We start from the raw sequence: 22,534 nt of genomic DNA, 5'->3' as shown, positions 1-22,534 counted from the left end.
TACAGCCGAGCTAAACTATCAAGTTGAAAGTCATCATAGTTTGCTTACCCATTTTGACCCAATTCCCAACCCAACTTATTATTATAAATATAAATATTTTTTATATCGCCCGATAAGAGTATCAAATTATCGAACACCGTTAACGCAGATAACGGCCCACCACTTTTATAGGCCTACAAGGACCTGAACTTTGACGACAAGCTGGGCACCTGTAACATTGCTGCTCAGCCAGGCCTTCACCAGAGCATGGCTTGCCCACTGCAGCACGGCACTCTGTACTACAGCTATGAGCTCTAGGTAGCTCTGTTCAAATGAGAATCATTAGAGATCGAGAACCGACTGTAGTGTGTTTCCCAATGACTTCAAGAGCAATAAAAAGTGATCTATAAACACCGTTTCATTTTTAAACTGCAAAAAGTATTTTAATAGTGGACGTGCTGTTTAAAACCCTTTTCCATCCAGTAAATGTAATTCTGTTACAATTGATGTTACAATTCATTAATCATTTATTTCTCATTGATTACTGAATTGTAACATTTTTCAGTGAACAAAACTAATTAAATTCATATATGAAAGTTCTATGATCTGTGTCACATATGAATCCCGTCCCGCTGTCAGTCCTGTCCTTGTCTTCTGTGTAACCTTGTTTAGATCCGTTCCCCAGTTAGTCCAGTGTCTTCTGTTGTTCACCTTGTCTTGTCTGTCCCTCCTTCCTTAATTTCAGGTGTGTCTAGTTTGTCTTGATTTGTTTGGTACTTGTACTCCGTGTTTGAGTCCCTCTTTGGAAGTCATTGTGTTAGTAATCCTGGTTGTTCGTATTCCTGCCTTGTAAGTTGTTCTGTTTATTGGCCTTGTTCTGAGTTCTTGTATTTGTTTTTCCTCTGTCTTTTGTATTCTGAGTCATCCTGTCTGGTTATCAGTTCTTGGTTTGTGATAGTTTGTATTTTATTAGTATGCCTCGTCACCCTCTTACCCCCTATGTTAATACTCCAGCCATTAAACCCTGCTCTCCTCAGATTTTGTGTCCGCCTCTTAGCTCTCATTCGTTACAATCTGTTTGATCTTGTTTCCATTGTTGCACAATGTTTCCATATGGCAACGTACCATAATGTACCCCTTTAAAAAATAAAAACACTTTTTTTTATATGTTGGTGTAATAATGTGTGCAATAGAGGGTTAAGTCAGGCACTGTATGTCAGAGTAATCTAAACACATGCTGGTACAAGCTGTATGTCTAACATATACCCACGGTATGAATATGTATGCAAGGCGCTATATATATATATATATATATATATATATATATATATATATATATATATATATTAGGGCCTATGTTCTTATTGGATGATGTACGTGAGACTTGTTCACCTGTTGATAAGTTCAAGGTCAGAGTATGTTCCAGAACACATATAAATTGGGACTAGTTTTAGCAGAGAGCAACTTGGGGTTTTGAATCTTCAGGTAAGAGCTATCCATCCACTTCAAACCCTGAAACAGTGTTTTCTGCCTTTAAAGCAGTTAATTAAGGTTAAGAAAGCTTCTGTTCAATTTTCTACTGTAATCCAAACAACAAACTGTTTGCATGCAAGTTCTGCAAGCTTCATTTTGTCCCCTTGCTCATAACAGAAGGAAGTATGGGTCTCTGTCTTCGTCTGATGTGTCTCACCGTCCTGGTGCTGGTGTTCCACGTCATGATCTCCACCGCGGCCGTCACCGTGCGCAGCCTCAGGGCCCGGGACCTGGCGGGCGACGCCCTCGGCAACAAGCCAGACCCGTACGTTATGGTCTCGTGTAACAAGGTCAGCGGAGGAAGGACCGTCACCAAACCGAGCACGGCTTATCCCGGCTGGTCCGAAGTGTTCAGCTTTGCCAGCTGTAAATCCGGGCAGGTTCTGAAGATGGTGGTGTATGACGAAGACGTGAAGGACGATGACGTTCTGGGCACCTGCACCAAAACACTTTCCAAGGGCACTTTTACCGATATTGCGTGTGCCATGACAAAAAAGGGCACGTTGATCTACAACCTATCAGTCAGTTAAAAAGCTCTAGTATCTCTTCATCAGGACTGTAAATCCTGAGAGATAAATCCCAGAGATGTTATAAAGACCCAGATTTCTCAAAGCAGGCTTGAAAAGATAAACTTTCACAAGCAGATTGAATGTCCTGTAAATTGTGAAATAACTTGCAATTTAAATGCAATGTAAAACCAATAAAAATTATTCCCTGCAAACCTGCTTCAGTTTAAATGGCGCTGAAGTCACTTTTCCTGTTACAGCACTGTTCTGATGGAGGACCACACACACACACACACACACCCATGTAATTTATGCAGAAAAATACTTTGAACACTAATTATTACTATTACTATAATACTATAATAAACTATGAATTAAAATATATATCAAGATGGCAAGATTTAAAGCGGAGGAAAAGTGAAACAACGCTGTGAGCATAATTAGTATTTTATATGTGCGAGTGAAAGTGTAATAAATGTAATCGGTTATTATTGTAAGAGTCGGTATGGTCATCCTGATTCATCCTCCTACGGTGTTGCTGTCTCACATTGTGCTCACAGACGTGGTGTGAGCAACAAGCTCCACCGTTCATACATAAGCTGAATAAATGTCATGTACTAAAACAACAAGGCCTAAAAGTGTCCAAAGGTGCAAGTCCAAGACGTGGAGCGTGATCCTCTCTGTCTCGCGAGATCTGCGTGTTGCCGGAAGGTGATTTCATTTGGCGCGCGCCTCGTGAATCCTCGCGCGCTGCTTCTACCCGGGACCGTAATCCCGGTAACGGACGTGAGGGAGTGTGCTCGCTAGTCATGTGTCGGTTACTGAACTGTATCGTTGCCGTTTGTCCAGACATGGGCATCGGCAAAAATGGAAACCTACCGTGGCACCCGATAAGATTAAGGTAACGTCGAATAATCAGTCCAGATATGACCGGGTTCAGGGTTTAATTAATCTTAAACAGAGCTGTACCTGCACATTCAGGGTTTAATTCATGTTAAACAGCTATACATGCACAATCAGGGTTTTATTCATGTTACACAGAGCTATACCTATACATTCAGGGTTTACTTCATGTTAAACAGCTATACATGCACATTCAGGGTTTAATTTATGTTAAACAGCTATACCTGCACATTCAGGGTTTTATTCATGTTACACAGAGCTATACCTATACATTCAGGGTTTAATTCATGTTAAACAGCTATACATGCACATTCAGGGTTTAATTCATGTTAAACAGAGTCAGATTGGCTTTCATGACCCAAGTACAGTGTTTAAGTTACATCTCCTTGACTTGACATGGGATACTGAAAATAAACGTGTACTGTATTCGTATTTACGAGTCTCGTGTACAGCTAATATGACCATACCATAGTTAGCTGTGTTTACCCAGCTGTTGGGTTAAATGGTATACTATAGTAAGCTGGCCGTGTTTACACAGCAGTTAGAGTGAATGGTATAGCCTACTTTAGTTAGGTAGCACTGCACATTAAACTCACCAAAGCTGTAATTTAGTGTTAGATACCTGTGCTTTTATGCAACATAGTAGTTTCTATCTTTAGTTGAACAGGTGGCAGGTTTCAGGACCTATCCTGTATTATATGCTCAAATCTACCTTTTGTTTGGTGTGTGTGTATGTGTGTTTATTTTTTGCAGTAAAGAATTCAAACATTTTCAGAGGATGACGATGACTCCTACTACAGAAGGTATCAGCAATCAAATCTAATTGCTGTATCACATATACCATGTTTACCATCTTGTTTTTGATTGCAGAAGATAATGTTAATGTGTGTTGTGTTTACCTGACGCTTCCATATCTGACAGGAAAGAGAAATGTGGTCATCATGGGCAGAAAAACATGGTTCTCAATACCAGCTCAGAACAGGCCTCTGAAGAACAGGATCAACATTGTGCTTAGCAGAGAGCTCAAGTAAGAGTGTTCTTCAGTAGATTGATTAATAACTTCTGAGTTTGTTCACATGTCGTTTATTAATGGACTGAAAAGAGAACTTGAATACTCGCCCTCCAATATTTATGTAAACATAGCCGCTCATTCACGTTGTCGTCTTTGACCGCTTTATGGTAACCTAGTGACAGATTATTAGTTTGCCGAGGAATCTACCAGACTCCTGAGCAGAGAAGGCAGTGAGGGGTTTGGGTGACGGCCACCGTCTCTTGCTCTAGGGCACCACCAGAGGGGGCGCACTACCTGGCCTCAGACTTCAGCTCAGCGCTCCGCCTGCTGGACACGCCGGAGATAGCAGAGCAGGCCGATCAAGTGTGGGTCATCGGTGGGAGCTCGATATATAAGGCGAGTGAGGTTTAAACTACAGTATACGCCCACACTGCATCAGTGTCTAGGTTGTGCAGGAAGGTGTGTTCTCCACACTCAGGAGCAGTCACTCTGGGACGTCATACATGGCATTCGTCATGCGACAGTGATCCACAGTCAGTTCTGTCAATACCTTTGTGATCTGATTGTCATTTTCATTATGTAAGCAAAAACCAGGACAGATAATGAGAAGCAGATAATGAGATAAAGGGTCAAATCTGTTGCAGGTGCACATTTAGAGAACCTCTGACCCTGTTTTAGTTTAGCTTGTGTATCATATCTTTTATGTAAGATGTTATGCCCAGAGGAACAGTGTGAATCAAATAAATTCACTGGACAGGTTAAAGAAAGAGTATTTGGGTTTATGGGCAGATGGCTTCAGTTATTCCAATGGTAACAAAATGATAGCTTGTTTGGTCACCCTGACCAGTGCAGAAAAGTAGTTCTTTCTGCCCAAACACTGCCACATCAGGATATGTAATGTTGTCCATTGTAACATCCATCCACATCAGGATTCATAACATCCATGAGAGAATTTCAGTTCCCCATGCAAAACACATTAATAAATTGCATAGATGTCTTGTCAAATGAGACTTCAGTAGTGCAGAAGCTTCCAGTAGCTTGAAGGAATAGTGATAGCTAACAGTATAGCCCTCATCAGATTATGTCTTGTTCATTAAATTAAAGTGAGAAATTTATATGACAAAAGGACTAACAAAGACAAATAGTATAATTTCAGTTTATATGACAACACAGGCCATTTCTTCACATGAGACAGGCAACAAAATAAAATGAACATCTGTCATACTAGTTGGGTAATCGAATTATGTACTATACATTAATGCTATGAAGTATGAATTATATACTAATATTAATAATACTAGTACAGTTAGTACTAGTAAGTACACAAAATATTAATGCCGTAACGTGTTGTGGCAAGTTGCAACTTGGTTACTTTGGACTGGGTTTGATATTAAACCTAAAATAGTAACACCTTAAATTCTACCAAATTTACAGGTATGGATAAAATGGCTAAATGTAGGTGCAGTCAGCTAGCTAGCTAATTAGCTTGCTTATGAAGGGCATTCACCTTGGCAGGGTTGCCAACTGTCACGCCGAAAAAAAACCCCAGTTTATTTACCTCTGATCCACATATATGATTCAATGAGTTACTAGTTCGCTCTGATGCCAACCACCGGTGATCGACAGATCACGATTTGTGTCCATTTTACGTTCACCCCCCCCCCCCCCCCCCCCCCCCCTGCTCAACAACTTAAGTTCGCCACCCCCCCCAACAATTTTACACTCGCCACCTCCTCCAGGTTAAAATCTCACTCCAAGCGAACGTCAAAAGTTGGCAACCCTGCCTTGGTAACAACTGCAGCTGGCTAACTTACAAATTTATGTACGTATAGACGAATAACCCTTTATTATATTTATTAATTTGTCTCAAATTTAATATCTCACGTTCTACTGCCACTGCTGCCTTCTTGTTTTTCACAACAATAAAGTAGCAATGACATGAGTAGCTCCTAACATTCTTATTGCACTGTGGGACTATAATGTCCACCCAACCCATACTAAAAAACGTACCTTTTCTAAGTATGCATTGTGGATTAATAAGCACACTTTGACACACCCACAGTTTTTCTCAGTCGATTTGGTTCATTTCTCACATAATGGTTTACATTGGCATCACAACTAGTGCATTTCTCAAAACAGTTAGTGCAAACAGCAAAACTCAATGAAATACCTGCAAAAGCAGATACTTCACTCAAAATTCTTTGTTTTTGCCTCAAAAGCAAATTTTTCTCCACGGGGAGATGGGCCGCCAGTTGAATAGCCCTGGTGTAGACTGTATATTCTGATGGAAACAGAGAACTTTCACTGGAAAAACTGCATAATTAGAAACTTGCTATACTCTACACATTCAAAACAACCTAAGCGCATACAGCCTCCTCTTGTTGTGTGAAAATGGAACCTCTGCCCCCCTATGAGCTAGTCTTGATATCCTATATGGCAGGTATCACCAAATGGCGGACCGCGGTCCGGATCCGGACCCGAACGCCGTCCTGTCCGGACCCAATTACATTCCTGATTAACTGGATACGGACCCAAATGCCAAAAAAATTTTAACGGGAGACTATATTTTAAACCGGAGACGAGTGTTACGTTCACCACCCATTTGAGTGTTACGTTGCCCCCCCCCCCCCCCCCCCCCCCCGGCTCAACAACTTTCGTTCGCCACCGCGGACCCGGACCTAAGGTCTGAGCTATCTGCCAAAAATGGACCGCGGAAAGATTTAATTGATTACCCCTGCTATATGGCATAAGAATGCAAAACAAAATTGAATAACGTCATAATGTCAGTGTGCAGCATTACAGCAGAGAGAACATTTCTGAATTACATACATGTTTTCTCTATGAAATATTTGAAGCGACCAGCTTCAGCCATTGTGAGACCATGATTTACATATAAAACATGGTTCACAATTGTTGCTCTTATTTCACTTTTGTCCCCTCAGCCTTACACCACACAGTCTTACCCCTCTACACCTCTTACTCCTCTACACCACACAGTCTTACCCCTCTACACCTCTTACTCCTCTACACCACAGTCTTACCCCTCTACACCTCTTACTCCTCTACACCACACAGTCTTACCCCTCTACACCTCTTACTCCTCTACACCACACAGTCTTACCCCTCTACACCTCTTACTCCTCTACACCACACAGTCTTACCCCTCTACACCTCTTACTCCTCTACACCACACAGTCTTACCCCTCTACACCTCTTACTCCTCTACACCACACAGTCTTACCCCTCTACACCTCTTACTCCTCTACACCACACAGTCTTACCCCTCTACACCTCTTACTCCTCTACACCACACAGTCTTACCCCTCTACACCTCTTACTCCTCTACACCACACAGTCTTACCCCTCTACACCTCTTACTCCTCTTCACCACACAGTCTTACCCCTCTACACCTCTTACTCCTCTACACCACACAGTCTTACCCCTCTACACCTCTTACTCCTCTACACCACACAGTCTTACCCCTCTACACCTCTTACTCCTCTACACCACACAGTCTTACCCCTCTACACCTCTTACTCCTCTTCTTGGCTGTTCACCCTGTACATCTTTCCATTATGAGACTTTGTGATACTGCAGTGTTTAGCGTCTATAAATGTTTGCCAATTACAGTAAAGGTTCATGAGACACACCTCTGACCTTTTGTTGAGACCATTGGTTGATCTAAACCTTCATAAATTCCCTTTTGTACAACAATTTAATAAATTTTGTATAAATTACCAAAATGTAACAAAAAAAATGTAAAATGATGCCTTGGAGATTATGACATGTTCAGCACTTTTGCATGTAATGACCAAGGCGATGACCTAAAGACTAAATGTTTTGGAGGGTACAAATTTTGATAAACATGACATAAGCAAAAAACTACAAAAAAGCAAAACATTGCAAAAAAATAATAAATGCAAAAAACGACAACTGTCCATTTCCATTTGCAAAATGCACAAAAGCATTTGCAAAATGTGAAACACAATGAGAAATGCAATTATGATGTGCACAAGTGACAAGGAGATGTGGAGACTGATTGAACAGTTTTGAGAATTTCATTTCTGATCTGAGAAATGACCCAAATTGAGAAAAAGTGTAAAATACTACATATTGAAAAATTTATTTGTACACAGATGACATACAGATGGTATGTTTTAGCTTGCATGACAGGATATTTCAGTTCTTAAACAAAACTGATTTTAACATTTATTAAATATTATTTACACTTTAGTGACGTAGTTAGCGTTAGATACAAATTAGTTATGTCTTGTTGATTAACTGTAAGTTAAGAAAATAGCTACCAAAGGAATTTACAGATACATCTTGTAAATGTGACAACAAACACTTTATTCAAATTGAACATGGGCAGTAAAATTTAATTACCCTAATTTGTAAATAAGCAAGCAAGGTCTTGTACTGTATACATGGCTAGCTAGCTAGTTACTTGGAACTTAGCTAGCTAACGTCAGCTAAAGTTGCTAGCACGCTATGAAACTTTAAATAGAACATGATCTGGTTTCATCCAACAAAATGTGGATAAGATCACATCTCTAGCTACTTACAGGTAGCGTTTAGAGTTACGATGCCCATCTTTTCAATGTCAAACAATCAACGATGCCTTCTTGATGTTGTCTAAGGGTTGAGAAACCTGTCTGGAGTACACTGTGCACAGCAAACTAGCAACTTGTCTAGGATCCTGTTAAATCTGAATGCCAGACATGCCAGTTTCTGTCGTCATGGTTTTGCTCTTCACAATACCCACAGAACCTCTGGAGTTTCGGCTGTGCCTGGGGTGTATTGCCGGCTGATGTGTACAAATTTTAGAAGTGTAAAATAATCAGTCAACACGGAGGGTCGTGGGTTCGATTCCCAGGCCAGAGGCCATGACTGAGGTGCCCTTGAGCAAGGCACCTAACCCCAACTGGTCCCCGGGCGCCTGGCTAGGGCTGCCCACCGCTCTGGACATGTGTGCACCACAGCCCCCTAGTAATCACTAGTGTGTGTGTGTTCTAACTGCACAGATGGGTTAAAAGCGGAGGACAAATTTCGATTGCAGTGAAAAATAACAATTGACAAATATGGCACATTTCACATTCACATTTTCTGTTACATGGACTAGACCTGTTTTAGCTTCCTGTTTGTTTGTCTGGTTTGCATTTGGACGAGGATGCGACTGTGTTTGAGGTTCCCGGCATGACCGTTCCATTCCAGTATTAAAAGGAAAACCATCCTTTTCCATTCTACATTTAAGGAAATTAAGCTTGAGATTATAACTGCTGTTTTAACTCCAGCAACAGTGAGTCCAAATACTTTATTTACAGTGTCTTTGCGGTTGCAGTGGCCTAAACAATACTGTTTCAGTACTGAAGTTTTTACTGTCTGAACTGTAAACACAGACAATGTGTAAACACACCCACACCCGGCTATCTTCTTGCAGTTCCCACACACACACACACACACACACACACACACCCTCCTCTTTGTGTAGTCAGTCGTCATGGTAACTGTGCTGCTCAAGGACGCTTTTATAAAGGCCCATTCTCCATCATACTTACCAATTCCCCCGTTCTCGCTCTCTATCTCTCTCTCTCTCTCTCTCTCTCTATCTCTCTCTCCTTCATTTTCTTATCACCTTCTTCCTCCTCTTGGTCACTCAATGCCTTTTTTAGAGGTTCATTTTTGTGTATTTAAGCTAGCTGTAGTCAGTGCCTCTCTCAGGAGTCAGAGTTTAGTTATAAAAAAATATGTATTCTGAGTGACACGGTAATCCCATTTTTTGTCTGTTGCTTGGTTTTGTGAATGTGCTGTGTGTGTGTGGGTGTGTGTGTGTGTGTGTTTTTTTTATAACTGGCCCTTCAAGAAGGAGAATAAAGAATGTCAGTGATGGCATTTGCAACATCAAAATTTATAACAATAACATGAAATTTCAATGCGGAAGCAATGCTTGCTATGTATATTTAGAGAGAAAAAGAAACTGGAGTCAGTAAATAACTACAAATCCGCTTCTGTAGCATTTTGCCGTTGGGGTGAATTCCTCTCTGCTGCCCCCAGGAGGCGATGGAGAGCCCTGGACACAAGCGTCTGTTTGTAACAAGGATTCTGACGCAGTTTGACTGTGACACGTTCATTCCCAACATCGACCTGGACAAATACAAGCTGCTGCCTGAGTAAGTCATGAGTTATGAGTTATGAGTGAGTTATAAGTAAGTTATGAGTTATGAGAACGCTGGCATTTTGCGTTTCCTAATGTGACCTCGCTCTGAGTGAAGTGGTGAGAGTCAATTCTTCAAGATTTGAATGATAAATGCCTGAATGATAAAGACACAACATCTCATTGGTTAACCCCGTTTTTCCCTGCCTGCTTGCCCTTGGCGACAGCCGAAAACCAGGAGACATTTTGAGGTTGTTGCATTTTGATGACAGAAATACAAGAATTGTTTGTTTTAAATTGATGATACTGAAGAATCATTTATATTTGGTAGTGTCCTTGTCTAGAACAGCTTACAGAAGTGCTGTGTAGTTTCTATGAAATTCCTGTCATCATGTGACAACAGAAAGGTCAGCGTCAGAAAGACATCAGACTAAAGCCATGGAAGTGGAAACCTAGGGACTCGACGTCCAATCACAGTTTTGCCAAATTCTGTTCTCTCAGAACTCCCATTCCAATTCTGCCCATCCACTGAGACTCATTAAATGATCTATTAATAAACACGGGTCAAGATTGAAAGGTGAACAGAAACAGGTTTGTGCGGTGCCTGTGAACAGCTCCGTTCTGATTTCTATTCAGTCGTACCGTCTAGCTAGTAGTAAAGGTAACGAGAACATCGCGTGAGCCGCTACTCATGTCATCACGAAAGGATCCCCTTAACTACTCAAAAACAACTTTTGTCTCTGTGAAGATGTTTTAAGGATCTGTACCGCCCTGTGAACATAATTATTCCAGAGTGTGCTTCTGTTGTATTGTTAGCACGGGTCTGACATTTCAGTACCATCCCTGCAACAAAACCAGGAAGCCATTTGTGCAGGGAACATGAGGGGAACATGTAGCCCTCATACCAGGGAACTGGTGTCCCTCTTCCTGGTAGTGAAGTCAGTGCTCCAGGACTACACCCCTGAAGAATGGTGTCAGTTATAACCTCCACCCACCACCACCCAAATAAATAAACGTATTGCTGCACATGCTGCTTCTCTGGTTTCGCGCCCAGGTTCTCCGGGGTGCCGGCCGGGACGCAGGAGGAGAACGGCCTGCCGTACGTCTTCGAGGTGTACGAGAGCACGGACCACTGATGAGGAGTGATCTCGGACGGCCTTCAGGACTCTCCCACCTCCACAGCTCCTGGATCATCTCGTGGGGTTGGAAAGGACGGTTTACATGGCCAGTTTAATACTGTTGTTCATCAAGATCAGAGGAGATCAGTCAGAAATATCTTTATTAACTAAGGCTGGAGCACTGACTGAGAAATACTTGAAACTGCATTTCACACTTTTTTAATAGCCAATCATTTTGGTGGACACTGCATAGGGTGAGGTTATAAGGTTAAAATTGTGTTACTTATTTTCTGCCTTTTAATCTCCATGTATTCGGTGCTATTAAAACAGTGTTTATCTCCATATCTGTGTGTGTGAGTGTGTGCTTGTTTGACGTGTAGCGGTTGTATCATCCAGCTCAATACTTTGTTCCACCCATGAATTTGCATTTTGCTTTATCGTCTGGAGGACTAATTATTGGCAAAAAGCTTCTTGTGTGGTTTTTCAGGCTGGATGACAACATTGCACACACATAATCTCAGCCTCTCTCCGCTCCGTCTCACACACATCGTCACCTTTCCCAGTTGACCCCACTGACACAGCCCTCACTTAAACACCCCTCTGACAAAGGCCAGAGGCTGCAGTCAGATCTAACCTTTCAGGCTGATTAGTCTCAGCCCTGCAGGAGGCGACATAGGCTTGTGCTAACTGCGAAATTAGTTTGATTGATAGGTCAACACACACACACACACACTTAAGTGGTACATAAGTGACTCTTGCTCTTAATTACAGATGGAGTTGTTTGGTCCTGATTGGCTGTCTTCCTGTCTACCTCTCCACATCTTGCCCCTGGGATTTATTGTGGCTATGCAGAGCACATCAAATTGAACAGATACAGTTCATCAGCAGGCGGTTGTGTAGTGACATAAACTCTTAATATTCATCATGAGTGCATTCTTCAGCCTCTAGATCGCTTTTGAAGTGTAAGGCAGGAGAGGGCAGGTCTAGGAAAACAAGATCAAGCCATTAATGTGCTTGTTGAGGGTCTGTAGTGGCGTGCCACTGGAAACTTGGTCCCTTTTAAAAGTGTATAACATCAAAACGCAGATTAGAGATCCAGGCCTGTGCTGACAACAAGCAAGGGAAAGGTAAAAATAAACTTCCCTTAAATAAGACAAGAAATGGAAGGCATTCCAATTGGTGGATTGTAAAACTGATCTGTTGGGCGTCTGCTAGTCAGTACTGTTTCATTTTCCTCCTTTTCCTATTTGCATTCTCTTATTTTAAGTACATTGCATCTGCGCACACTTCTTGGACGTCTTCTCCATTACCTGCTTAACTCGTCTCGCCGATGCCCACACCTACACTCATGACGCCCCTCTGCGCGGTGGCACAAAAGACGAAGGGCCCGCACTACGTCACGGTGATGTCAGCTGACGGGGGCCCTGCGGTTCAGGGACGCCATGGCGTCACATCCATGGAGGTGTGGGCGCAGCGCGCTCGCGCTCTCCGTCCTCCAGCTCCGTAACCTCGTCCACGGAGGGTGGATGAATGGCCAGATTGCGCATAGGCTCGACGTGCGAAGTCGTGTCATGGCGGTGTCGAGCCTGCCTCTCTCTCCTCCCCGTGAGTCTCACACACCCACTCGACTTTTAAGGGGCCGACTCCAGACCTGAGAGCTCGCGCGCACCTGTTGTCTCGCGCTCATTACCTCGCGCTCGCGCTCGCGCTCCTTCTTCACGCCACACATCGCGAACCTGCGCACGCATAGACACGCGAGCTCTCATTTATGATGTGCACTTGTTGACTCTTCAGCTCTTTTGATCCGGAGCGTCGGATAACACGGCCTTTCCGCTGGGGTGAGAGACACTCCTGAGCCCAAACTGAGAGGGACCGAGGTCCGCAGAGCGCGAGAGGTAAGCACCAGTACTGAAGAACTGCGATGATCCACAGTTTGCTTATACACTTCCATCGCTTCCAAGTCTTGGCTTTTGCATGTTTAAACTGCATTATGAAGCATCGAAGATTTTTTTTTAATCATCAATTTAAAAAGATGCTGTTTCAGTATGTGTTTCCAGTTGTGAAACTGAAGCAGCTTTATATGTACTATGCAGTTTAATATTTAGATACCATTCTGATATTTGAATGCTTGGCTTTTTGTAGGCATGTATGTGTTAACGATTGAAGTGCTGTTTCAAGTTGTTGACCTTGCTGTCAGATCCCCCCTTAAACGCCTCTTACGTGATGTGTTTCTCCACAAACGTACATCAACCCACGGACTGCACCACACAACACAAACGCAGCGTTTTCTGCTTTCATGGTTGCTGTGGTAAACACAAAAACTTAAAAGGCATGGAAACTTATTTTACAGGTATGCAAGGAAACCTACAGGCTATAGTGTACCTTCATTCCAGTAACTAAACATTATCGTGCTTCGTTATAGCTTCTGACATTTCAAACTAAAGATTAACATTAACCTGCATGCTTTTAATTTAGAGCTTTAATCATACTGATGAATAACGTCATGCCCACAAATGCCCACACCAGGTTTCCTGAGAGAGAGGACACTTTCACTCCTAGCAAGTGATAAGACCGCGAGAGGGGAAAATAGTGCAAATAATGAAGCCTATTGCGATATGTGGCATGAATCACCACCCCGCACAGGTGCGTAAAGTGGCCCGTTTGGTGCTCCACTTGAGCGCGTCCTCGCAAACAACCGCGCGCCCTCATCTGCGTATTAACGCTTGTTTGTTCCACCCTCTTCAGCGCGAGCCAGAGAACGAGGGCGCGAGCGTGAGCGCGAGCGAAAGGTCATTAAGAATTCTCTCTGTTCGGGGCCCGATTGAAGGCTAGAGGAGCGCACAAAGCGCGCGGGCGCTGTAAATGCCATCCCGGGGGGCATTGAGGCACCTGTTGATGGAAGGCCATACTGTCTCTACTTAATGTTTTGCACCTAACCCTATTTTCGATGTGCATTTATTTGTTTATATTATTTCTTATGTTTTGTTGTAATTCCTTTTATACACACAAATTACATGATTGTATTAGGGAGACATAGTTAGACTTTTAACAGTAATAATTGCTGTTAGCACTATTTATTTATCCAAGCTAGGCATGCAAGAATTCAGACCTTTAAAAGGCAAGATGAAAATGATTTTAAAAGCCTTTAAAAATATATGAAACGTATGAAATCCAGAAATCACTAAATATTTAATAAACACCTCTCCTCAAGTACTGGCAAAAATAACACAGGTCACACTGTTCCATTTTAGAAGGCTTTGCTTTGTGCATAAAAAATTACTTTAATAAATAAACAAATAAATAAAACACCTGGTTCTCAAGAACTCCAGCAATTCACTGTTCAGTATCTGTCTGTTGAAATGGCACCATTTCTTCTGCCTCCACCGTATCCACACTTTAGGCTAAAGCTCTTCATACCAATTTTAGGAATGTGGTCCATGTCTGGCACCAACACAAATGTGCACGGAAATAAGTGTTCAATTTCAATTTAGAGGAAAAGTTGAAGAAAAGCCAGAAAGAGGGTTATGTAACGGGTTTAGATGACCAAGACGACTCTCTTGCGTCTTTACTGTCTAGTATCATTTTGACCTTCCCACAATGGTCCTCACAACATATGACTTCCCATTATTCCCTGTTCACGAGGGACAAGATGTGAACAAACTGCTAGCATACTGATTTAAGGAATACACCAACCCAGAATGCTAATGGGGTCAAATAACAAAGAAACATTTGCATGACTCATGGCAGCGGAAGCCTTCCAACCATCATGTGTTATTAGCATTTTTTGCATTGGTACATTGGTGAACTGTAAATGTGCATTCCTGACCTCAACTCTTTGTGCCCCACACACAGTTGACCTAAGCTCAGATGCCAATCAGTTGCCCAAGATCCCTTAAACCACAGATCATTCTGCTTTTCTAAAAAAAAAAGGCAGTCATGGAGGACTCCGTGGAGGTGCGGACCGATGGCAACTCCCTCTTAAAGGCCGTCCACCTCTGTCGCCTGCGGCTGACCCGTCTGCTGCTGGAGGGCGGGGCTTACATCAATGAAAGCAACGAACGTGGAGAGACGCCACTGATGGTAGCCTGCAAGACCCGTCACACCGACACCCAGAGTGTGCCAAAATCCAAGATGGTCAGGTACGTCTTGCTCAAATCTTGGACTTGACAAGTGCAATATGGGATAACGGTTTTTGGTACGTTACTTTTGTTGTACCGCATTGCTAACTGAAGGTGTGTGTTGCAGTCTTTCGTAATGAGTCAGTTTTTAATGCTTCACCACCTCAGTGCTCCACACGACCCAGTCGTTCACAGCCCCTTACGGCCTCCCTGCTGGTTTACTTCAGAACGGTTATAGTAGCTAGCTAATGAGCTGAGTCACTTTCTTGTGAGGGCTATTTAATGAGAACCCTAACCCTAAAAGACTGGCACTAAAACAAAGGTTTTCAACTCAGGACCCTGAATCTAATTCCAAGATCTGGACTTTGAAATCCGTGTTATTTATTTAAACAATTTAAACAAAGTGAATAGATTTAAATTTATTTAAACAAAGTCAATAGACTTTGCTACTGTAGAGAGTGCAAAGGTCATGTATAATATCTGGTCAATAGCTGATTTTAATACATAAATTAACTACCAGTAAATACAAAATGTCGGACCACAATTTGGATAAATGGTTCACAGCTGAAGATCTCTGCTTTCTGCTCTGTTTGATGCTTGGCCTGAGTGGGGGTAATTTTTTCATGTATTCCACAGATATCTACTGGAGAATGGTGCAGACCCCAATATACAGGACAAATCTGGCAAGACAGCGCTAATGCATGCCTGTGTGGAACGGGCAGGGGAAGAAGTTCTATCTCAGCTGCTGTCTAGCGGAGCCGATCCCAGTTTAGAGGACCACTCGGGTTCCTCTGCACTGGTGTATGCCGTCAATGCTGGGGATAAGAAAGCTCTCCGAGTGTTACTGGATGCCTGTAAGGCCAAAGGCAAAGAGGTAATCATCATTACCACGGACAAACTCCCATCTGGGAGGCAAATGACCAAACAGTACCTGAACATCCCTCCTTCTCCAGACTTAGAAGACCGTTTGCATTGCGGTCCCACTGCCTGCATGTCACCCTCTGAAATTCAGCTCTGCGCCCCTCATCTCTCTCCACGGCCAAGCCAGCTGGAGACCACGCTTGGAAACCAGAGGGAGAACCAAGCAAAGGGTCAGACCTCAGAAACGGGCACAAACGTTTGTGCAAAGCCAGCATCGCCTACGCAGGACCCTAGTGCTGTGCGAGCGGTGGGCGTGGCCAAGCTTCTCCACTTGCAGAGGCTCCATTCAGAGCCCTGGCTGAAGATCCCACCGTCCGTGTTGCTCCAGCAGAGCAAGGCCTCATCGCTGACCGAGGAGCTCCTGGATATCACCCCAGAAGAGGAACTCTCTTTTGGCTTCAGCTGCCATCAGTCCCCGCTTCAACGAGTGCCTCTTGTTACTCGTCATGAAAGCATCGATGCCAAAGACGCCGCTGGTCTGCTCCGAGCCTTGGAGCGAGTGGCTGAAGCGGAGAGCAAGCAAACGAGGGAGGCGAAGCGGCTCAGCCGCAAAATGTCCTACGATGGCGTTTCGCTGCCGCACTCCACCTCACACCAGAACCTCCTCAAAGCTGCCTCGGTCACCGAGACCGTCCCCGTGGACGAAGACCCATACCGCTTGCCCGACCTCGCCGTGTCCAGTTTGCGCAACGTGGTCCTTCGCCGCAACACTGGCGTGGACCACTACGGCTCGGACTCCCAGCTCCCCCAGTTTGGAAGCCAACGCTCGGACAACTCCGGCAGGGTAGGGGTGGGAGGCGGTGGTGCGGGGATGACGGAGAAATGCAAGTTGATGTCCTGCCGGTCCTCCACCCTGTCTGGCTCAAAGGAGTCTCTGGAGAACGTCGCCCAGCGGAGGAGTCCAGCGTTGGTAGAGCGCAGGGGTTCTGCAGCTCTCCTGCTGGACCACATCGCTCAGACGCGACCAGGCTACCTGCCACCACTCAACCCCCACGCACCCATCCCAGACATCAAAGCCAGCACCTCCACTAGACCCACCAGTGGAACCAAGTCTGGGCCTGCCCATGGTGCCGGACCTGGGAACCTACCCCTTGCATCTGGACCGAGGCACTTCGTCCCCTGTGCCCCAAGTGTTCCCAGGGACCTGAAGGCCAAGAAGACTCTGCTGAGAAGACACTCAATGCAGACGGAGCAAATAAAACACCTGGTCAACTGTGAGGAACTCTTAGGACAGTAAATGGTTGGCAGTGTTCAGAACATACAAGCCGCCCTGAAGTTACGAATGCATGATTCAGAAATTGTGATTGAGAGTAGTCAGACATTGTGTTTATTCTGCTTATTTGGACATGAAAATGCACTGGTTGTTTTAAATTGTAAGATTCAAAATGCTTGTGTCTTGAGAGCAAGAAAAAGAAACTCCAAAAATTCTTGACATCTCAATTAACTTCAGACAGTAAATATAGTAAAATGTAACATGCATGTAGCTATAACTGGTGAGCTATATGTTGTAGACTTGTGTCCTTATCATGCACCCTCGACCTGTGTTACTGCGTTGAAATAAAAAATTCTAAAATTGTAAATTGTCATGGTTAAAAACCCAACACTGAAGTCAATCCACTGTCGAGGTCATACTGCAACGTAGTGAATTGAGGCAAGACGCACCATTACATCCTTCCAGAACTGAAACTGTAGTTTAAGTGTTGCGTATACTGTCAGTGTAAAAGACTGAATTCCACCATGACTCGGTATGCTTTGTCATTTATTCCCTGAATTACAGTCATGAATCTGCCCAGTAAACCAGTTCAGTGTTTCCTGTCAGCTCCAACATGTCACTTGTACTCAACAGGGGTGTGTTTCCCGAAACGTTCTTAGCGCCAAGTACTTCTTAACCTCATACGTTTCATACGAGGTTACGAAGTACTTAGCGCTACGAACGTTTCGGGAAACCCACCCCAGGACAGGAAGCCGCCCATTCAGAAATCCCATTCTTCCTTTCACATGTACCCAGGCAGTGTTTTAAACTGGGAAAGCTGGGAATCCAGTAGATCATAGTAGATCCTGGACTTGTGGAAGTGCTGCCTGTAGGGTAAGAGATCTTCCACATCCAGCACATCGTTCTGGCCCGTCCATATGGTCAGGGTGTACCTGAGAGACGGACAGAGACCATGGACAGTACAGGAGGAAGGAGGAGGTGCATAATGACGTCAACAACATGAACATACCACCATATTACTGGACACTACGTTTGGTATGTATGACGGCACAATAATAAATTGTGAAGTGTTATTACTCATTCAAATACTTACATGTTCAGAATTTCCATTTATACACATGGACACATGTTTTCATTCCCGTATTCCTGACACCATTATCAATTATCCAAACCTGAAGTATTAATATTAATGAACTCTTAATTTCCTCTGTGTATTTAACTGTTCTGGGTACTACAAATGAAATTAAACTAACAACCAAAAGATGCCCAGACATTTTTCTATCTCTTCTGTCCCGGAGGTTTTGATAGCAGCTTGTGCGCTGGACACCTGTCTTGAAGACAAACTCTTTTGTTTTGCACGTTCACAGAGGACCCGTGTATGTTGCTTAGCTCCTGTGTAGTTTGACTTTCTGTAGATCACCTCCCCAATAAGCGCCCTGACTGCACCCGCGTGTTTGACTGTTTCACAACAAAAGCGTGAACATGGCAAAAGGCTTCAACTACTGCCCCCTCTTCCACGGTGATTCCCGTGGCGACCGGGACGTGCAACTCCCCCGATTGGCCTTGTGGCGAGGGGCGGCGTCAAGTTGTACACTCGCTGCTACAGCACAGGTCTGGAGGCGGAAGGGGCGGGGCTGGGAGAGGGGGAGGGGCGGGGCTGGATGCTGGAGTGCTCAGGGGAGTGGGGGAAGGGGGATGGATTAGTACCAGCGCACCGCCTGCTGTAAGCACTTCAACTCCATGCATCTTCCAGCTTAATGGAGTGTGTCTGTTCCAGCCTCGAACAAGACCTCGAATTACACCACTAGTGCTTCAAAGAGATTTTAATGAGCTGCGTCTGTTACATAACACGAAACCAATCAACCAGCCCATCAGTGGCCCGCTGCGTACAGCCACTCGAGATGCAAACAGGCCGCGGCGCACACACCCGAGCCACATCAGCATCCGGCTCACCCAATAGCAACGCACCGTGTTGCCCAAGACGCCGCCCACCTGTCAGACTGCTGCAGGAGCCACTGGAATTGTGGGAAGGACTTGGACAGGAGAGCCGCCCGCACCGGGAACGTGACGGGCCGCCCCAGGGGCCTACACACCGCCTCCATCTGCTGAACCATCTCCCAGCCGTAACCTAGAAACCAACGCAGGATGAAGGAGGGCAGTCAGCGCTGACGACAGTCTGTAATGGAGCTCCAGATGGTGTCGAGGCCTCTCAGGATGTTAATGAAGAACACGTACTCTAGAACAAATCGTACGGGTTATCAAGTGTGGGGGGGAAAAAAGGTTTAATCTTGCAATGTCTTGGCATGAGAGGCACCAAATAATATCCTTGTGCATTAAGAAGGTTGCACAATTCAGGGACACGCGTTACCTGGGTTGTCTGAGTCCTGGGACCATCCGGTGGTCCAGCCCAAGGACAGCACGTCCTCCTGGGCTCCCAGAGCCACTGCCTGTAGGAAGGCCTGGGCGTCCAGGGGTGTGGCCTTGCCCCCAGGCCCTGGAAGAACGTCTGCATTGAGCCACACGGGCCCCTTCAGTCGAGCACGAGCCTCCTCCAGTAGAGCCATGGAGGGTTCCACCGCCGGCAGGCTGCGCAGAAGAGGAGGTCACTGGTTCCGCCTCCAGACACGCCCCTCACTCTCCTCCACACTACCCCCCCACTCTCCTCCAGACACGCCCCTCACTCTCCTCCACACGACCCCCCCACCCTCCTCCACACGACCCCCCCACCCTCCTCCACACGACTCCCTCACTCTCCTCCACACGACCCCTCACCCTCCTCCAGACACGACTCTCACCCTCCTCCAGACACGCCCCTCACCCTCCTCCACGCCCCCCTTGAAAACACGATGTCTATTGCATGTGTAGTTAGATGAGCAAAGCAGCATGTCCATACACAGGGACATTTCACTAACTATACCATAGCCCCTTCTTCAGAATGCTAAGACCATGCTGCTATAGGCCCGCCCTTGTAGTGAAATACATTAATTTCATTGGTCAGTTTCCTGTCATTTTGCCAACGCACTTAAATTTTACAGGAACAACTCCCATGTAGTCCCATGCAGCCATACTAATAAACACTCTCAGACAAAAATGTGTCCTGTGGTAACCAAGGAGGAGGAGGAGACCAGCTCATGAAAAAACAAAATGGCCATCATTCTCAGCAGCAACACATTGTCCATTGAATAGTCACGTATAATATCTCTTCCTATATATAGTTTGCTCTAATTCTATGTTTTACACCTAAACCAAAATAAGTTGTTTGCATATCTAAATCATTCTGATTGTCTTTCTGGATCTTCTCAAGTACGTGAGGAAATTTGAATGGTGTGAAACTGTATGAACTTTGGCATAGTAAAGCAATTATTAAGATTTTTATTATTATTAAGATTATTGGTTATTGAGCCCAGACCTGGAAGTGCCTTTCACTAATATGTACAGTATGGGCCGGTCTGCACAATTTAAGAAAACAACAAATAACCAATCTGAAATGACAAAACGTTTCATTAAATTTCCGATGCAGCTGCATTGGCCAACCTTTTGAAGTCCAGTTTGATTCCCTTGTTTGAGTTCTCTACTGCCCCTAGCCACTCCTGCAGTGTGATGTCACTGTCTGTAAGAGGAGGGTGTGCCATAATGGGTTCCTGGGGGTCATGACCCCTGAGAAGAACATCGGCTTCAATCATCTGAGCAGGACCTACACAGATGAGGCAAGAACCAACAAATCTGAGATCAAACCAACAGCAGCTCCTGGAGACCAGCAGCTCCTGGAGACCAGCAGCTCCTGGAGACCAGCAGCTCCTGGAGACCAGCAGCTCCTGGAGACCAGCAGCTCCTGGAGACCTCACAACCAGTCCTGCAAAACCCATACCAGTTCTAATAGTAAATTATATTACGTTTCTATCAAAAATGGTTTGCTCTAATTTCTCTAAAAGACAAAGACAACGTAACATCTTTCTGGATCTTGCCAGTGTCCTTCAACATTTTAAATCTCTGCAAAAGGTTTTGGCTATATGGAAGGAGATATGCACTAGAGCTTAAAGTCCTAAAAACTTCTGTCATAGATAAGCCTTTAGGAATAGATCCGTTAAATATAAAATAACGCTTAACCTGAAAGATTGATCCTCACCTTTAATTGCTTCGTTGATCTTGTCCTTGCTGTTGGCGGCATGATACCAGGTGATGTCTGCAGCGTCCCTCACCTGCATGGAGTCTTTACTGAAGAACTCCAAGGTTTGGTCCCGCATGGACGCTGAATCAGAAAATGTCAGGTCGTTTTAGATGCATTATGATAAACATTAGCGCCCCCATTTCCACTGGAGTCTGTCAAATCTTTCAACAATTCAAAATAACCAAGTTATCTAGTTAGATATGCTTTACAAAACAGCTAGTGCAGTTTGGCTGTCCGTGTACACTTAACTAGGCACCTGCCTTAGCACTGACAGATAAATACACCAACCTGTGGCGCTTGTCGGCGCTTCAAACCAAAGATACGAGGCGACACATACAAACGTTGCGATAAGAATCACGGCACATGTGCAGTAAAGGCGCAGACTGCGTTTATTTATGCCCATGTGCTTTGATAAGTTCCAACTCTGCTTCAAGAAGTTTCATGCTAATCCTTTTTCCGCACGGACAGCATTAATCAAGCACTTCCGCCGTGTTGCACACTGGGATATGAAGTTCGTTCTCACGTTCTCACGCTACATTTACAAAAAATAATTTTAATGGCTGTTTTTTTATTTGTTAATTTTTTTTATAAATTAAGCTTCAGCTGGTTCAGAATACAGCTGTTCGTATTATTTCTAAAACTCATTCATTCCAACACATTGCACCTGTCCTGCTTGTATGAGTACCATGGGAAGCAGCTTTCAGTCGCTGTGCTCCCAAACTCTGGAACTCCCTCCCACCTGACATCCGTAACATTGATTCTCTTCCTCTTTTTAAATCTAGACTCAAAACTCACCTGTTCACAATAGCCTATTCCCTGTGATTTACTTTATTGTCTATTGTATGTTTTGTGTCCTCTGGTGCGTATTGTGTTCTCTCCATAATTTGTTTTATTTCTTGTAGTGTCCT

At 44.3% G+C, this 22,534-nt stretch overlaps 3 protein-coding genes and 1 long non-coding RNA gene across 4 annotated transcripts; 3 read left to right on the top strand and 1 right to left on the bottom strand.

Moving 5' to 3' along the window:
* The first annotated feature begins 713 nt into the window (after positions 1-713).
* Positions 714-2,237, top strand: LOC143509692 (cytosolic phospholipase A2 delta-like). The gene is made up of 2 exons (XM_076998528.1): positions 714-828; positions 1,630-2,237. Exon 2 carries the CDS (start codon positions 1,638-1,640, stop codon positions 2,040-2,042), a length of 405 nt encoding a protein of 134 aa, XP_076854643.1. The 5' UTR covers positions 714-828; positions 1,630-1,637; the 3' UTR covers positions 2,043-2,237.
* A 461-nt stretch (positions 2,238-2,698) lies between these two features.
* ankrd34bb (ankyrin repeat domain 34Bb) lies at positions 2,699-17,804 on the top strand. Its single transcript, XM_076998453.1, has 8 exons — positions 2,699-2,919; positions 3,675-3,724; positions 3,843-3,948; positions 4,203-4,329; positions 9,989-10,104; positions 11,143-11,221; positions 15,137-15,345; positions 15,961-17,804. The coding sequence occupies exons 1-8, from the start codon at positions 2,828-2,830 to the stop codon at positions 17,480-17,482; spliced, it is 2,301 nt and encodes a 766-aa protein (XP_076854568.1). The 5' UTR covers positions 2,699-2,827; the 3' UTR covers positions 17,483-17,804.
* On the top strand, positions 13,522-14,291 carry LOC143510032 (uncharacterized). Its single transcript, XR_013129870.1, has 3 exons — positions 13,522-13,556; positions 13,733-13,849; positions 13,952-14,291. It is a non-coding gene; the product is annotated as an uncharacterized LOC143510032 (long non-coding RNA).
* Positions 17,805-17,991: 187 nt separating the features above from the next.
* Positions 17,992-22,108, bottom strand: fam151b (family with sequence similarity 151 member B). Its single transcript, XM_076999000.1, has 6 exons — positions 21,915-22,108; positions 21,585-21,707; positions 20,993-21,152; positions 19,827-20,044; positions 19,451-19,586; positions 17,992-18,390 (listed from the first exon to the last, which is right to left on the bottom strand). The coding sequence occupies exons 1-6, from the start codon at positions 22,027-22,029 to the stop codon at positions 18,240-18,242; spliced, it is 903 nt and encodes a 300-aa protein (XP_076855115.1). The 5' UTR covers positions 22,030-22,108; the 3' UTR covers positions 17,992-18,239.
* Between the last annotated feature and the right edge of the window lie 426 nt (positions 22,109-22,534).

The sequence above is a fragment of the Brachyhypopomus gauderio genome, chromosome 3 (genome assembly GCF_052324685.1).
Source record: "Brachyhypopomus gauderio isolate BG-103 chromosome 3, BGAUD_0.2, whole genome shotgun sequence".
NCBI lineage: Eukaryota > Metazoa > Chordata > Actinopteri > Gymnotiformes > Hypopomidae > Brachyhypopomus > Brachyhypopomus gauderio.
Note: the sequence above shows the minus strand (reverse complement) of the source record. Positions and strands in the feature narration are given on the sequence as shown.